Source organism: Oryza glaberrima, chromosome 3 (assembly GCF_000147395.1).
Source record: "Oryza glaberrima chromosome 3, OglaRS2, whole genome shotgun sequence".
Taxonomy (NCBI): domain Eukaryota; kingdom Viridiplantae; phylum Streptophyta; class Magnoliopsida; order Poales; family Poaceae; genus Oryza; species Oryza glaberrima.
This window is the reverse complement of record NC_068328.1, coordinates 9,496,811-9,514,124: the sequence shown is the minus strand read 5'-3', so window position 1 is coordinate 9,514,124 and position 17,314 is coordinate 9,496,811. Positions and strand designations below refer to the sequence as shown.

The following is a 17,314-nucleotide window of genomic DNA, read 5'->3' as shown; positions in this document are numbered from 1 at the left end:
TGAGTAATTAATTGGATAAGTACGAGCACGTTGTCGATCTCTTTTCCTAAAAGGGTTACCATTGAAAAAAATAAATAACTCAAGAAAAACCAGAAAATTCAACATCTAGCTCGAAAATTATTGGCCCCCTGTAGTTGAGGTCAAAAATTACCCAGAAAGACGCGTACGGCGAATTGATTGGACATGGTCGGAGCTAAGATAAAAACGTGCATGACTGAGACTAATTAGTATATAATATAAGTAAATGAATCACACCACTGCTTAATTTAATCAATTAACGTTTACTGTCTTTGCCAGAGAGACATATACTACTACACTAAATAAAATATAGTAATTAAAGAGACACAATAGAAAGGAAAAAAAAAGGCAGCATGCAGCCAACTAAAATACTTGCTCATCATCGATCAATCCACGATAACAGTCTTAATGGGATCGATCTATGGTATCCGGGCGGAAGCAAATGATTTCTACACTTGCTGCCTTCTGTTTTCCTCCAGAAGAAAAATTAAATTACTATGACGTCGACGGACGAAACAGGTGACTGGCTAGCTAACACGGCCGGCTCACGCATGATGGTAGACTTTTTTTAGAGGAACCTTTTGATTTTCGATTCTTTCCGTTCTGATCTTAGTTCTGACTATTCTTTCCTTTCCCATTAATTTCCACAATTCACTTCAGCATATCGGTCGTACGAATGACATGTGTACAGTACAACCATTTAACGCACATGTCAGTTGTTGTCCTTAATTTAATTTGTGTAACAAAGATGTACTCCCTCCGGTTCCGTATTTTCTGTAATTAAATTGTTTTATAGATTGGACGAAAATTTCTGTCACACGCAACATTTTACCGACTTTATCCTTATAGTTAATGTTGTTGTGGTTACTAACGTGGGAGAAACACCGAGTAATATACTGCCTTTTCCCCGAAAAAAAAAACTAGGAGAAACACCGAGTTTAAAGATATTTAATATGGGTGTAACAAGAAGTAGTAAACCCCTAATTTAATTCATTTTTCAATAATAAAAATGGATTACATCTCATACTTATGTCATAAGCACACAACCACCTAATTTAATTAATTAATTGTTGGTAAATGATATTATGTCTAAAACGATACTTCATCCATCCTAAAATATAAGGCACAACCATAACTAACGTAAAGACCCAGAAATTATTATTATTACCTTTTCATTTGGATCACTCGGATAAATTCAATCTATGCATGCATTTAATTAGAATAGAGATCTTAAGAGCAGAGGATTTAAAAAACAAATTAAAAGGAGGGAGATGTGCTAATTAATGCATCCATGATGTGTGGCTTATTATAAAACATAGAAAAAAATGGTTTTGTTTTAAGATGGAGGAAACAATAAATATTATATTTTAGGATGCGGATAGTACTAGATATAGAACTGGAGAAAGTCAGGGTGTGTTTAGTTTCTGAAAAAGTTAAAAGTTTGAAGAAAGTTGGGAGTTAAAAAAAAGTTGAAAGTTTATGTGTGTAGAAAAGTTTTTGATGTGATTTGATGTGATGGAAAGTTAGAAATATAGAGGAAACTAAACACGGCCTCAGTTAATATCTATCGTTCTTGTAGAAAAACAAAAGGACACAGTGAATAAAAAACATATAGGTGCACGATATGTATGCTTTGGTGTACACACACCTCTCAGCTAGTACTACAATTGAAGAATCCCATGTAGAGCATTTTAAATTGGTATAATTATATATACTGCCACCCATCTCATCGATCAGTCCATCATCTAAAATCAAATTAACAAATGATGTACACATGCGTGTCCATATATTAAATTAATACAAGATAAAGTTGGGGGCTAGTACAATATTGCATCCCATATTTTGACACTGAGCAGAACATTGTGCTTCCTCCTTCTCAAAATATAAAATTTTTTGAATATACGTGAATCTTACTCATACAATGAATTTAGACAAACGTTCGATCTGCCCAGATTCGTTGTGCTAGTAAGTGACACATCCGTTCAAAATCCCTTATATTTTAGAACAGAGTGAGTATTGGCTCTGTTGTTTCCTATTACAATTGATTATAGATTATCACGGGACTCTTCCCAAATTTTCTAAACCGTGTGATTTTTAAATATTCCACTATAAATTGATTATAAAATCACTACTACAAAACCACATATCAATGTCGGTTGGGAAAACCAGCACAATGAAAGCGAAACTGATTTCTCCGTCGACACCATTGTCAATCTTAAAAACCGGCACCAATATGGAATCAATGAGCCAAAAAAAAAGCCGGCTCCTCGAGCTAACGTGGGAGCCGATACTTCGAGCCGATGAACTCCAGATGAATCCACATGATGAACAAGAACAACACATCAATTCTCATCAATAAATCTCAGATGAACTCACATCGACACATTAATAGATCTCACATCAATTTCAAGAACACATCTCACATGAGCAACAAATGAACTGCAATAAGAATAAATAACAAATCACAAAGAGAGAGGGAGGGGGAGAGATGGATCCGCCGACTGCCGACACCGTCGCACCTCCTGCCGCCACCGTCCAACCGCCTCCCGCAGTTGAGGGGCGCGGGCCGCCTACCTCCCGCCGTCTCCCTCCGCAGGCAGCCCGCCTCCCTCACCACCTCCTTCACCATCTCCTGCCATGTCGCCGAGAGAGAGAAGAAAGAGAGAGGAGAAGAAAGAGATAAGGAGAGAGATGGAGTGGATGGATGGATAAGAACGGCTCAGTGCGGTCTCGGGCTCTCGGCTCGGCTCAGGTTGTGTGGGGCCCACCAACTATTAAAGGTGCTAGTTTTTGACATATTAAAGGTGCTGGTTTTTATTTAGAACCGACACATATAATTACTTAAAGGTGCCTTTTTTTGCGATTTCAACCCGCAGAGGTAGGAAACTGCCTATAGGTGCTGGTTTTAGCACTTCCGGCACCTATAGTGGCGACATCTATTTGATGTTTTGTAGTAGTGAATGTAACGATCATTATCGATCAAAACATAATTTGTAAGAATGTTTCAACTATATAATAATTAATTTTTTTGTACACTCAAAATATTATTACAAAATCAGATGAAAAGAATTAGGCTTACTAGCTAGAACTAAAGGTCAATTAAATACGTATATAGCATGTGGTTTTTAAGAAGAAAGATAAATCTAACCAAACATGCTTCTATGTATGCATGTAAGTAAAACAATTTCGAGAAGATCACGAAGGCAGCAACCCGCGCGAACAGTTGATGTTATGTCTACCCTGTCTTTAGTCAATCCAGTTGAAAGTTACTCCATCGATCGATAAACATATAGAGGCTATTTTGACTTGACTTGCAGATAGGTTAATTAATTAAGACATCAATGAGATTGAGGAAAGTAATTAAGATTGGAGAATATTTTTTGTGCATGTTCTAGTTAGTAACAGGCCGGTAGTGTTTTCTACTTTTCATTTGTTGCTCTGATCATGTGTATGTAAACAGCAAAATTTGACATATTCCGTTAGATAAGGATAAAGTGCAAAGCGAGATTGACGGCGCGATTGTGGCGTCTGAAATTGGAAGATTGCATCGGCCAGGGCTGGTGAAGTTGTATCGGCTGAAATATTTCGGCGGCATGAATATGGAGATAGCTGGTAATGGCCAGAAGTTGGGTTCTTGTTGGACTCGGTTAGGAAAGTTCGTTGATATTGTAAAGGAGAGACCGAGTTCAAGAGAGACATGTTGTGGTGGTTCATCTATTAATTAGGTAAAGTCCCTTTTTTTTAAGTTTTAGGAAAGTGTCTTATAGTCCGGTTGGAATTGGAATTTTTGCTTTATCCTTGGGGAATTTGAGTCGTGTTTGATAAGAACTAGTATATGCTCATGGGTATAAATAGTACACCTAGCTAGGGTATTCGTAAACAACAACAATTCAATAATCACTTTTTGGCGCATCACCACCATATTTTTACAAGGTTTTCTTCTCGATGAGTTCTTGTCTTTGAGTTGGCTCCATCGGTTTAGTTCGATCTTTCACAAGAGGTGAGTTCTGTCTATAATTGCTTGTATCGGTGGGGCTAGGGCTTCCATCGGTTAAGTTCAATACAAGCGCTAATTTATCATATACATTATTCAATCTAAGTTCAATAATATTATTTATCCTTATCGGCTGCTTTGATCATCTGAATAAGTCGATACTGTCTAAATCACTCTTGTTAGTTTAGATTGTTTAGACCTTATAATTTCCATTATAGTTTCGTGTTGCATAAATTGGGTTTGACCGACTAAGTTACAGTTGAAATTGTAAGAACTAACTTGCTTTTTGATTGCCGATAGGGACTCGAGGTTATAGCTGATCTTACCTGATATAACTGTTTTGCTTTAAGACTACATGTTGTCTTCTCTTTAACTTTTTTTTAATAAAAATAGTAACTTCTTTAATATGAAATTGTATGAAGAAAACTTAACATCGAAATTATAGAATTCGCTGAGATCTACAACATTGTTGTTGATAATGTTCTTTTTCATTTGAGAACAATACATGCTTTAATATGTGTTTGAATTTCTCAATTCTATTGAATTATATATATATATATATATATATATATATATATATATATATATATATATATATATATATATATATATATATATATATATATATATATATATATATATATATATATATATATATATATAAGTTAAACGACTTTTGATGGAGACAATCTCTATATAAAAATTGTAGATATTGACAGGACATATATTTTCTTAGTTGACAATACTTTTGTTTGAAAATGTTTACATGCCCAAATGTGCATATACCATTAGACGATGCAAATCGGAATGCTCAGATTCACCGGTTGGATTTAAACAAATCGGACATTTAGAAATGCTCCACACCCCCTAGCCTAACCCTAGTCCTCTCCCAGCACCTTCACAACCTCTTCTCTCCTAACGCTGTCATCCATCTCCTCTGCCAGCGTTGCCAGCGCCCCATTCTTCCCATGTCCTGGAGCCACCTCCACCTCCTCTCCCTACCACAAGCCGAAATGTCTCGGCGGTGGCCAGATCCGACGTACCCAGACCTCCAGGTACCCGGATCTGGTGGTGTGGAAGTAGGAGATCCGCGGCCCTTCTGTGGCAATGGCCATTCCTTTGTTTTCCAAAGGCAGTGGCGGTTCTGACGGATTTGCATCAGCTACGTACGTTGAGCTCGAGAGGGGAGGGGATGGAACGGGAGTGGCGCTGACGGTAGCTGCAACAGGAGATAACTAAGTATTTTCTCTCTATCCTCTTTCTGCTCTCCCTCTTTCTCTCTAAGCCTTCTCTCTCTCTGATCTAGTTGTCGTGGGAGTGGTGGAGGAGGGAGCTAGGCCAGCCGGTCTCCGGTGGGAGTGGATCTGGGAGCTACCGATCTAGAGGAGGCATTGAAGGCCGATGTCACCGACTCTCTCTCTCTCTCTCTCTCTCTCTCTGCCGATGTCACCGACACTGTGTGTGTGTTTGAACAAGTTAATTAGTTCTGGATGTTTGTTGCAAAGTTGAATAGCCATGTGAGATATATGGATATTTTATTTGCATAATTGAATTGCAATATCACTTACCAGCAATTGCAAGTTTTGTTTTGAATCTGTGGGATATTTGTATGAATGTTGTGTGTGGGTACGAATGGATGTATACAAATGGGTATGGATATTGTGTATTTGTATGAACAATAGTATCAATTTGCCCTAATCAATTGCAGGTTCTTCTACATTTTCTTTTCTGGAATCACTACTACTGCCGATTCAAGAACCGGCAATGATAGCGGTCGGGCATTATTTCCCCTTGCCTATTGCCAGATTGAAAATTGGCAGTGATGCCAGTTTGGAGAGATGCAAGTGGACAATCCTGCTAGCCGAATAAAAACCTGCTTAATATATATAGTTCATTTCTCATATGATAGTGTAAAATTTAGAAGAAAAAATTAATTAGAATTGAGATAAGATGGAAAAGACCCACCTTCCCGTCCCACCTCTAAATCCTTGTGTCACGAACACACGATACATAGCCATGTGGCTGTTCGATCGTTTCATTATGGCATAATATTATTCGCAGGCGTTCTTGGAATTAGTTGTGTGGCAGTTTGAGCTATATCATACTAATTAACTTTTCCTCAAATGCAAGTTAATTACGTTTGAGCTATATATATGTAGTTAAAAAAAGAGAGGAGAAAGAAGATAACTCTCTTGGCCCGGTCGGCCGGTCGTAATTAAAGAATGCAAAACAAACTTCCAATTCCTCTCTGATTAACGTCGGTGTGAAACAATCTAAAAATTTCGGCGCTTCATATTTAAAACGGGCAGTAGTTACGGTTCAAAAAAAGCCATACTGGGTTGTTAATGACTTGAGATACAGTCACTTTAATCTAGTGTATGTTCTTGGAGCACGTGTTTTATTTCCTATGTTGCTTTCATGACCTAGCACAAGTAGCTCAATTTTAATTTTGTTATTCAACACTTCAATAATGATCCGCAAAGGCCAGCAGACAAATTGTCTCTCCTTCCTCCTTATCCTCTCGCTTTTATAAATTAAGGGCTAAGTGAGCTAGCACCGTTCATCTCATCACGGTGCACATATAGCACAGCAAAACGTGTGCGTGTGCGTGTGCATGTGCGAGTGCATGACGTGCTAGCTACTAGCTAAGTACTAGCTAGCCAGTCAGCTCCGACGATGAGCAGCTGCTTCAACGGCGGCGCCGGCTGGCCGGAGCCGGTGGTGCGCGTGCAGGCCGTGTCGGACTCGTGCGGCGCGACGATCCCCGAGCGGTACGTCAAGGCGCCGTCCGAGCGGCCGTCGTCGCTGGGCGGCGGCGGCGGCCTGAACAATATCCCGGTGGTGGACATGTCAATGCCGGACGGGGAGGAGACCGCCCGCGCCGTGGCGGCGGCTTGCCGGGAGTGGGGTTTCTTCCAGGCGGTGAACCACGGCGTGCGCCCCGAGCTGCTGCGCCGGGCGCGCGCGGCGTGGCGCGGGTTCTTCGCGCGGCCCGCGGAGGCCCGCGAGGCGTACGCCAACTCGCCGGCGACGTACGAGGGGTACGGCAGCCGCCTCGGCACGGCCAAGGGCGGGCCCCTCGACTGGGGCGACTATTACTTCCTCCACCTCCTCCCGGCGGCGCTCAAGAGCCACGACAAGTGGCCGACGTCGTCCGTCCCCGCGGGCGGCGGCGGCCTGCGGGAGGCGACGGAGGAGTACGCGGAGGAGGTGGTGCGGCTGTGCAGGAGGGTGATGAGGCTGCTGTCGAGGGGGCTCGGGCTGGACGACGGGAGGCTGCAGGCGGCGTTCGGCGGGGTCGGCGGCGAGGGCGCATGCTTGAGGGTCAACTTCTACCCGCGCTGCCCGCAGCCGGAGCTAACGCTCGGCGTCGCGTCCCACTCCGACCCCGGCGGCATGACCATGCTGCTCGTCGACGACCACGTCAGGGGCCTCCAGGTGAAGAACGCCGGCCACTGGATCACCGTCGACCCCGTCCTCGACGCCTTCATCGTCAACATCGGCGACCAGATACAGGTATATATATAAAGCTTAATTACTATACTCCCTCCGTACTCTCTCTCTCTCTCCATCCAAAAATATAAGTGATTTTGAAGGATGTGACACATAAACTGTTCAGATTCGTAGTATCAGTATGTGACACATAAACTATTTCACGTTGGTTTCATTTTTGAACAAACAAATTAAAAAGAACCGGAGGTATATATTTATACATATATTTCAGTTTCACCATGTATATATAACCGCCGCAATTTGTATATGCATCAAAAGAGAACAGCCGGAGAACGTAAGGTGCAGCCGTGGTTGCACCATACCGTATAAGTGCAAACTGCAAAGCAGTGATGAAGCATGGACGATAGAAGAAAGAAAGGCAGAGAAAGAAAGAATGAAAAGGAAAAAAAGAGAGCAAGAGAAACTGTTCTCAGATGTCGACACGTGTCTCTGGCTCTTCGTTGTGTGCGGTGGTACAAGAGACCGTCGCCACAACTTAAACAAAGGAGTCGTCGGCAAATCCTATCGTTTGGTACGGTCCAGGACAAATTGAAGACGAGAAATAATTAAACCATGTTTTTAACATGTGTCGTTTATTTTTAGGATTTTATTTGCACGTCCAAGATCTCTTACAAAAACGGTATGAAAGCTAATTAACAGTACAAAAAAAATAGTCATATTATTTTTTTAAAAAAATATTATTACATATATTTCATGATGAATAAGTTAACTCATTTTAGCCTTGAATATTTCAAAAGTTGGGTTCTAAGGGCACGTTCTACCTGGATGATTGTATATATTTTAATTTAGACAGAAGAAAATTACTCAAAGAAATGTATTTATGAATTAAATATCATAAAGCTAACAAGTAGTTTAGAAAATGCTATCTAATCAATGCTGATTGTATGTAGCAAGCTTTGGAGACATTTATTTTTGGAAACATGGCACAAATAATCCATACCTATATTACTAGCTGTTTAGAATTTACACTAAGCATATGTATTCTGTGTACTCAGTAAATAGCATGAGTGCCACTTGTGGTGTGTATTCTTAAAAACTACATTACATATTGATTACATATATATGTTAAGGACAGAGGGAAAACTTATAAATCGACTAGCTAATTATTTCTGAAGTCTTGCAAAATGTTATGAGAAAGAAGTTGTATGTTGTTTTTTTTTTCCTTTTTGAGGTTTCTTCCCTCTAGCTAGTGTAAGGCTTTTTGGAAATTAATTTCTCCGAAACTTTCAAGGATATTCCATCGCACAATAATTACCAACTAATTAAGGTTGCTTAGCTAAGAGTGATTTCGATAAGCAAAATGCTTTCCATCAGGGAAAACTTTTCCAAAAGTGAGCCATTTAATTTGTAGTGGACATCGAGGAAACATGCATTTTTTTAAAAAGGAACACAGCAGCGGAGGCCTGCTGTTAAATGGAGGAAACATGCATGTTGTGCATATGGGATGGGATCGATGAGACAGTAAGAAGCCAGGGCAGATTAAGCCATAGCATGAAATTACCTACAATTATTCAGCATTTCTGAACACTAGTATATACTCCATCCTTTTTTAATATATGACATCATTGATTTTTTGAGATATGTTTGACCATTCGTTTTATTAAAAAAATATAATTATTATTTATTTTATTATGACTTGATTTATCATCGAATGTTCTTTAAGCATCATTTAATTTTTTTATATTTGTATAAAAAATTTGAATAATACAAACGATCAAATGTTTGTCAAAAAGTCAACTATGTTATGTATTAAAAAAACGGAGGGAATATATCTGGTACGGAAAAGACGATATCATTGTTTTAAATAGTTTACTAATATTTTTTTAAAGTACGCATACAGTGTTCATCTGATATCCATGCGATAATCACAGTAAAATTTGATTAGCGTAATTATTTTCTAATAAGGAAATAATTAATATATCTAGCTAGACTAGTCTAGATACACAGCACATTTATTATATTTCCATATTAATTATTATAGATGTATTATGGGTATAGGCATCAGCTAGCTTAGTGAAAAAAATACGGTTGAATCATATCACATGTTTCCATCCATTCATATAATTTTTCGACAAGAAATGAACCCCACGTGCAGTACTATGTGCCTTTCTGGAATAAATTAAGAGGATATATGATACATGTTAGAAAAGTCTAGCTAGGTGCCGGTCGCTCCATCTCAAATTAATTAAGGATTTCTTTTTCCCATTCCTAATCTTAGCCAGCTAGTGTTAATTTGACCGTAGCTTGTGTTCACTGTCTAGAGACGTATTCTCTCGGTCTATCTCTAATAGAACTTGCACTTGATGTGTAAGTGCTATTACTGCTGAAGTTACTGATCATTATCAAGTCGGCACCTTAGGTGTTGCGGCCAATCATTCACAAAAGTGACATATATATATGCCGCAAACTTTCCGTCAATGTTGGGTCTGTCCATAGCCTCAATTAATTATATATATTTAGAAATACAATATATATATATTCTCTTTCTTAGCTAACAATTATATTTTCTCATTAACAGTTCTGTATATATATACCTATGTCACTCAACGTGCTCCACCTAAGCTGGGCCATCTATGGCATTAAACAACATTTCACGTACGTGTGACAAATCTGAGGTGGCACTAGAACTAAGAAGGAAAGAGACACGGGATAGATCTTTTATGAGATCTGGCTTTGACACGAAATCCAACCACGAAAACTGTACCCCTAAATAAGCATTAGGGCATATGTGTAATTCTAATTTTTAATTGATTGAAATGGTAATTTGGTTAGAAATAATATGAAATCTACTAGATAAGTTACTAATTAATTAATTAACTATCTTAGGCTGAGTTTGAAACACCGGTTTGTATGAAATTTTTGGCATCCCAGGAAACGCTGTAAGTCATTAACGCATGATTAATCAAGTATTTATTACTATAAATTTTTAAAAGTATATTTATTTGTTTTTCTAAAAGAAACTTTTATATGAAAGCTTTTGCATGAAAAATATTATTTAGCAGTTTAAAAATGTGCTAGTAGAGAATGAGGAAGTAATTGTTTAGAGAACTCTGCCTTACATTAGATGACATAGATAAAATACTCTAGTTTACAGACTTAGTTTATGTATAGGAGTAGCTCATGATTTAATGATTACCATTTTTTTGGTGTAACAGTTAATGCAAGAATCTATATGTATTTTCGTGGCCAGCAGAGAGAGACAAAGCACAATCAGCGCAGAACGGTCTATTATTAATTATTGGCTCAATTTAAGCATATGTGCATAGTACCCTTGATGCTGCAGCAGTATGCATTTTGTCGAGCTGCACATGCAGTTAATTCACTGTTACAATAATTGACTACTACAGGGAATATGCACATGTTGATTAATTAGCGAATAATGCGCGGATGCAGGTGCTGAGCAACGCGGTGTACAAGAGCGTGGAGCACCGGGTGACGGTGAGCGCGGCGGAGGAGCGGCTGTCTCTGGCCTTCTTCTACAACCCGCGGAGCGACCTGCCGCTGGCGCCCATGCCGGAGCTGGTGGCGCCGCCGGCCCGCCCGGCGCTCTACCCGCCGATGACCTTCGACGAGTACCGCGAGCACATCCGGCGGCGCGGCCTCAGCGGCAAGGCGCAGCTCCAGTCTCAGCAGATGGCAACCGCCATCTGCGGCGCCCCTCCCGCCGCTACTGCGTCTTCTTCTTCTTCCTCCTCAGCGAGCAGTCTAGCTCGCTAGCTAGCTATTCCCTTTGTGCCAAAAAAATAGCCTATATAAGAATGGAATATAACTTAGAACAATGAATATTAACATATTTGTTTCGAGATTCGTTGTTATAGGTTATGTCCTATCCTATTTAGGTTAGCTTTTTGGTATAAAGGGAGTAGTTGGCTTCAACTTGCAAGCTCCGATATCCATCTAGAAGGAACAGGTTTTTGTGGATAGCTTGCTTTGGCGACCTGTGGATATTATTACTCTCTCCATCTCAAAATATAACAACTTGTCCTCAGGATTTGTCCCAAAATATAATAACTTCTCCACCAACATTTTCTTTCCAACCAATCATAGCCCTCCACCATTCACTTTTCCCACCTACCTCCACTACTCATCCAATCACAACCCTCTACCATCCACTTCTACCTACTTTCTTAATAACCATGTCGAACTCTAAAACTTTTTGTATTTTGGGATGGAGGGAGTAGTAAATAATTGATGTTTATTCTACTTTGTGAAGATCATGGTGCAGAGTGAGATGACGTGGTGTATAGTACATAAACTCGTCTCACGCGCCTAAATTGTCACCACATGCATGACAAAGTTACTCGCCTACGTACATATATTATTAAAAAAAGGAACAATCACGTTGTCATATACTTCCACCTTCCATCCAACATAAATTAATCAATCTAATTCGGGATGTGACACATCTAATACTACGAATCTAGAAAACCTATCTAAATTTGTACTACTAAATGTGTCACATTCCGCATTACGTTGATTTATTTTGAGACGAAAGAACTACGTTAACTGAGCAATTTACTAATTACATACAAGTGATGTTATGTATGGATAGCCTATCTACATGTATCCAAGTCTTTACAAAACATTGAATCATCAGAATAGATATTGCAAACAAAATATCATAAAACTATAGATTTAATACCAAATTATTCATGTAACTATAGACTTAAGATATAGTGTCACAAAGCTACAATCAATTTAATGAAGTTATTACAAAACTAAAAATTTAACGTCAATTTAATCACAAAACTAATGTTACAACCCTAGCAGAACAATAGTACTATAAACTCTAAAGTCCGTAGTTTTATGATACTAAATTCATCCTAAAATATAAGTGATCTTAGCAATATGAATGCATAAATCCCTTATATTTTTTGATAGAGATAGTTACTAGGATCTAAATCTATAGTTTCTAGATATCTAAATAGTGTCGTGGTAAATTTGATGCTAAATTTATTATTTTATTTTGAGATGCATTATTTTCGATCTATAGTTCTATGATGATTTGATCAAAGCATCTATAGTTTTGTAAAATTTACTCAACAAAATTTTACCAATAGTGAAAAAAGTAAATGCGGAAAGTGTGGAGTAGTACCATATTTTTAACTTTTTATATTAAATATATGAAAAATTGAGCACTCCAACAGCTTGCTTTTAAAAATAAAAAGAAGAGATATATTTGGTAAGTTAATTAGCGCACTATACACAGCTAGCCGCCATAGACGATTTCGCATGGTTTATGATGTGACTACAATGATTCGCCAGATGAAGGAAGGTGTGGCCGAGAGGTCTAGATGTAGAATAATTTTGGAGCGTTTTTTTCTAAATTAATTTTTTTGGGAAAAAAAAGTATCCCTGCGGTGCGTACTGTGCAGGACAGATACTGGAGTACAGTGGAAATTTGGAACAGCTTGAGCCAATGTGCCTTTGTAGGGCTTTTGTCCTTGTTCCAGGATGTTTGATCGATCGATATTGCCACCCTGCTTTCCATTATTGTGGGAATACAAAGACAAGAGTACATGGGTCATGGGAAAGAAAAAGACTTGTCCACCGTGCAGTTCTAGTCCTTTGGCCCGGTGGCCGTGCAACTTCGTGGGGGCCGCGGTATCTTCCTACTGTTGGCCGCATTTGATAGAGCACCGTCAGAGTGTCAATACTACGGTCCATCACAAATTAATGTTATGGCAAACAGTTCGCGAAAGAAAATGTTTGGGTGCCACATTGGATGTTTGACCGGATATCGGAAGAAGTTTTCGGACACGATTGAAAAAATTAATTTCATAACTCGCGTGGAAACCGTGAGACGAATCTTTTGAGCCTCATTAAGCCATCATTAGCACATGTAGGTTACTGTAGCACTTATGGCTAATCATGTACTAATTAGGCTTAAAAGATTCGTCCCGTGATTTCCATACAAACTGTGTAATTTGTTTTTATTTTTATTTATATTTAATGCTTCATACACGTATCCAAAGATTCGATGTGATGTTTTTGAGAAAAAAAATTGGGAACTAAACTAGGCATATGTATGTTCTGGTCCTTCACATTGACATAGAAAGGTCTTTCCCTCTACAAGTGGTGCTCTAGTTTCTTTTTTCCTATGTTGTCATCTGTGACGTCTATAATAGTATGGTCTATTTATAAGCAGTATAATATGTGACACGGTCTTGATACATTCATAGTTATCAATATATGACGCACTAGAATATATTTATGTGTAGCAGTAGTAGTTTTATAGCAAAACATATGGCAATAACAAGAATGATATCGTTGTGAGCCTGTGAAAGTTTGAGTAGTTTATAAAGTTTGTCGTCTCTTAATACTCCTGTTGTCATTGCCTGTGAAAACCTGGCTCATGTGACATCGATTTTAATGGTACAAATTAATTCAAATGCTTATATAAACACACGAATATTCATTCAAATAAATAAAAATGATGCACCCCTCCTGTCTTTATTTCCAAGCCATTCTCAATTATAAAATCAAGGAATGTTCTGTACGTATTTAATGGGTGCAAAGCTATTTAATTCGGACTTGTTTTCTGTTACTAGTAACAAGAGGTTGCAAGCCAAATGAGACCGGCAATCTTCATGTGTCGCGCATACCTGTGCCGTCGTTTTCGGTGGACGCGTCCGAACAGCGTATCTCGCTATGCGCGTCGCTTCTCGTGTGACGGTGATATGTTGGAGCAGGTGGCAATGCGTGCTTAATGGGTGATGGATAGCAATATAAGACATGTTTACTTTGATGCCAAAAAAACCTTACCAAATTTGGTAACTTGTCAAAATTTTGGCATGATTTTTTATATAGTTATCAAAATTTGACGGCAAACTAAATATAGTCCACTTTTTTTTTGCCATTTTTTAAGCCAAACAGCGCAGTTGCTAACGAAAAATATTTTATGAATAATACTTTTATAAATATGTTCTTAACAATTTAAAAGTAAATGTTAAAAAACAAAATACGATAAAAAAAACCATGAAATCAACACCAAATTTAAGGATGAAAATTTAAATTTTAGCTGACAAGCATATGCGTAAGTGAAAAGATAGCCGTTATATGATCTTGAGTTCTAACTAACATGCGTGACACATATGAGATGAACAACCATGCATCCAATTAGTAGAAGCAAGAGTAAGCTGCAGAGACCATAGAATCTTAGTCTCATTTATTTTTAACCTTTGTCCATCAACCTACTGTAAAACATGTGTTGTTCCAGCCATTTTAATTTAATTATCTTTAGTACTATAATATAAAAACGAAGTCGTTCTCCTTAAAATTTCTTTCCTCTGCATGATGTAGTGTTTTATCCCCAATTCACACTCTCATAGCACATCCCAATTATATGAACATAGTTACAATGTACTGCCATGTCTGTAACGTCCCGTCTCTCCCAGGCCGGGCCCGCTTACATCTGATAGCTTTCATAGGTCATAGACTGCCCTCACAGACCAACACATGTCTTTTCTGCACACTTTGTCCTCACTCGTGTGCACCCGGGAAGAATTTCCCGGTCGGTCACCCATCCAAAATTGCTCCAGGCCAAGCACGGTTAACTCTGGAGTTCTTTGGAGATTGGTTTCCAGAAAAGAAGTTGCAACTTGTTGATCTGAGTATTCTATTAATCCTATTAAGCCCTAGGCCGGGATGTTACGGCCCAATAAGCTCGGCCGAGCCGCCCCTTTCTCTCGGGCCGCGCCCTAGCCGCCCGAGGGAAGTCTAATTCCCCTCCCTTCTTCTTTTCTTTTTCTTTTCTTTTCAAAAAGGACTTAAATAAATCCTTTTCCTTTAGACCAAAAACCCAATAATCTTAGAAATTCAATATCTTCCCAACCGTAAGTCCGTTTGACTCCGTTTAACTTCCAAAATTCCTCAAATCTCGAGATCTATCTAATGGCACGCTTAGAGGTCAATAATAGGACTTTATTTTTCGCCATTTGTTGAGTTGTCCCGTTTCGCGTGTAGTTTCGGAGCCCGAAGACCTGCAGTGCGAGGATTTCGAGGATCAAGCTCAAGATCTCGAGCAAGGCAAGCCACCCTTGAACATCTTGAGCCTATATTTGAACTTAATTATGTTGCTTGCAAAATATTATGCATTAATAGGATTGCACTTAATTTGTTTGCACCGTCTGCAAGGCAGACCGGTGTGCCTACCTAACTTGTTGCATCTGATCCTTCCATTGTAATTGTTATACCATGTTCCCTTGTAACCACCTAGTTGCGCCTCGATAATCGTGCACTCTGCACAGGTATCGACGGTCGCCATCAAACTTAAAATCTGAGAAACATCTTGGGTAAAACTCTGGTTTTACAAAAGACTTGGAAAACCCGACACCTGGGTCGGTGCTTGCGAACTAAATGAATTTCCAAATCGCGGAACGGGGAACGTGCCGGGTGTACGGTTTCCCGCTCTTGCACTTAAGGACCGTTTCCTTGGAATTTCATCCGAACATAAGACAAGTACGACCTCATGGGTGTAATGGGACACCCCTAGCTGAGTAATTAGCTAATCGGGGGAGCCTTGATGCCAAGAGACATGTGGATTCGCCGGGGTGGTGTCGGGGAGGACCCCTGGGCTTCCTGGCACAGTATGGTCTGGGATCTAATCTGGTGTTGGTCTGGGACCCCTCTCGTTGGCATATGGTGAATCTGCGTCGGCTTTCGAAATGCCTTGTCATGAAAGCCTCAAGGTCTCCAGACGTGGCCGTTCTGCACGGGCTGGATGATCCGGGTTAGTAATGTCGTGTGGGTAAAGTGTACCCCCTCTGCAAAGGTTATTAAACTGTTCGAACAGCCGTGCCCACGGTCATGGGCGGATGTGAGGTAATTCCTAGCGTAGTTTTATTTCACTACTGCTTAGTGAAATTTGCTGATGTGGTTTGGGAATGATGTTTGGAAAATCTGCGGCTAATGGGATCAGCCAGGCCCGGGTGGCCGTTTGAAAGCTGTTGGCCGGGAGCCAATCTTGATCGATTCAAAAGACTGATACATTGCACAAACTCCGACCGGACGAGACGCACTGTCTCATCCGTGTCGTTTGAGAAGCACTCACTTAGTTGTTCAGAAAGGAGTTCAAATAAAATGAATTGCAAAAACAACAGCCTTTCCTTGAAGCCTGCATTAAACACTTATTTCCCATGGCTTGCTGAGTACTCCCGTACTCACCCTTGCTCTATATAAATAATCCCCCCTAGTTGCTGAAGAAGATGAAGCGGATCGCGCTGACGAGGAGTTCTTCCAGGAGCAAGTCAGCTACAATGAGTTTTAGGGTTTCGGCCTAGTTCCCAAGTCACGCCTGTGATGTGTGGTCCAAGCCTTGGCTTCCGCTTCCCTTTTGTAATATAGTTGTGAGCTCGGGATCTGTCCGCAGCCCAACATGACTGTACTCCTACTCTATAATAAAGAGACCTCTGTTGCTGTGATATTCTGTCTTCCTGTGATACCAGCACTGTTTCCTGAGACTGGTATCGATTAACAGGTTAATTTGGAGCGTCACGGGCTAGTTCCGCTCGGGACTAGTTCGGGGCGTGACAATGTCTGTCTAAGCGGAGGAAAAAGACGGCTAAAAAAAGCATCGGCTTGAGCCGGCTGGATTTTTTTTTATGCGAAGCCTTTTTCTATGCTGGGTATTTTAGCGAGGGACGCAAAAGGACCTATATGCAAAAGAAGTTTCCTGAAGGACCAGGAGGAAGTTTTGCCAATCTCATAATCTGATGCCTTGCAACGCAAGTATCAAACATCGGATGGCCCATGTTCGCTTGATGATGTGGCACAATAGTTCTCCATTTT

The 17,314-nt window shown here is 39.8% G+C and overlaps 1 protein-coding gene across 2 annotated transcripts; it reads left to right on the top strand.

Moving 5' to 3' along the window:
* The first annotated feature begins 6,514 nt into the window (after nucleotides 1-6,514).
* LOC127768734 (jasmonate-induced oxygenase 2-like) lies at nucleotides 6,515-11,877 on the top strand. Of its 2 annotated transcripts, none has more exons than XM_052294370.1 (2): nucleotides 6,515-7,528; nucleotides 10,681-10,836. In XM_052294370.1, exons 1-2 carry the CDS (start codon nucleotides 6,689-6,691, stop codon nucleotides 10,789-10,791), a joined length of 951 nt encoding a protein of 316 aa, XP_052150330.1. In that variant the 5' UTR covers nucleotides 6,515-6,688; the 3' UTR covers nucleotides 10,792-10,836. The 2 variants fall into 2 exon arrangements, with proteins under 2 accessions (XP_052150330.1, XP_052150329.1); XM_052294369.1 differs by lacking the exon at nucleotides 10,681-10,836 and adding an exon at nucleotides 10,919-11,877 and having other exon boundaries at nucleotides 6,534-7,528.
* The last annotated feature ends 5,437 nt before the right edge of the window (nucleotides 11,878-17,314 follow it).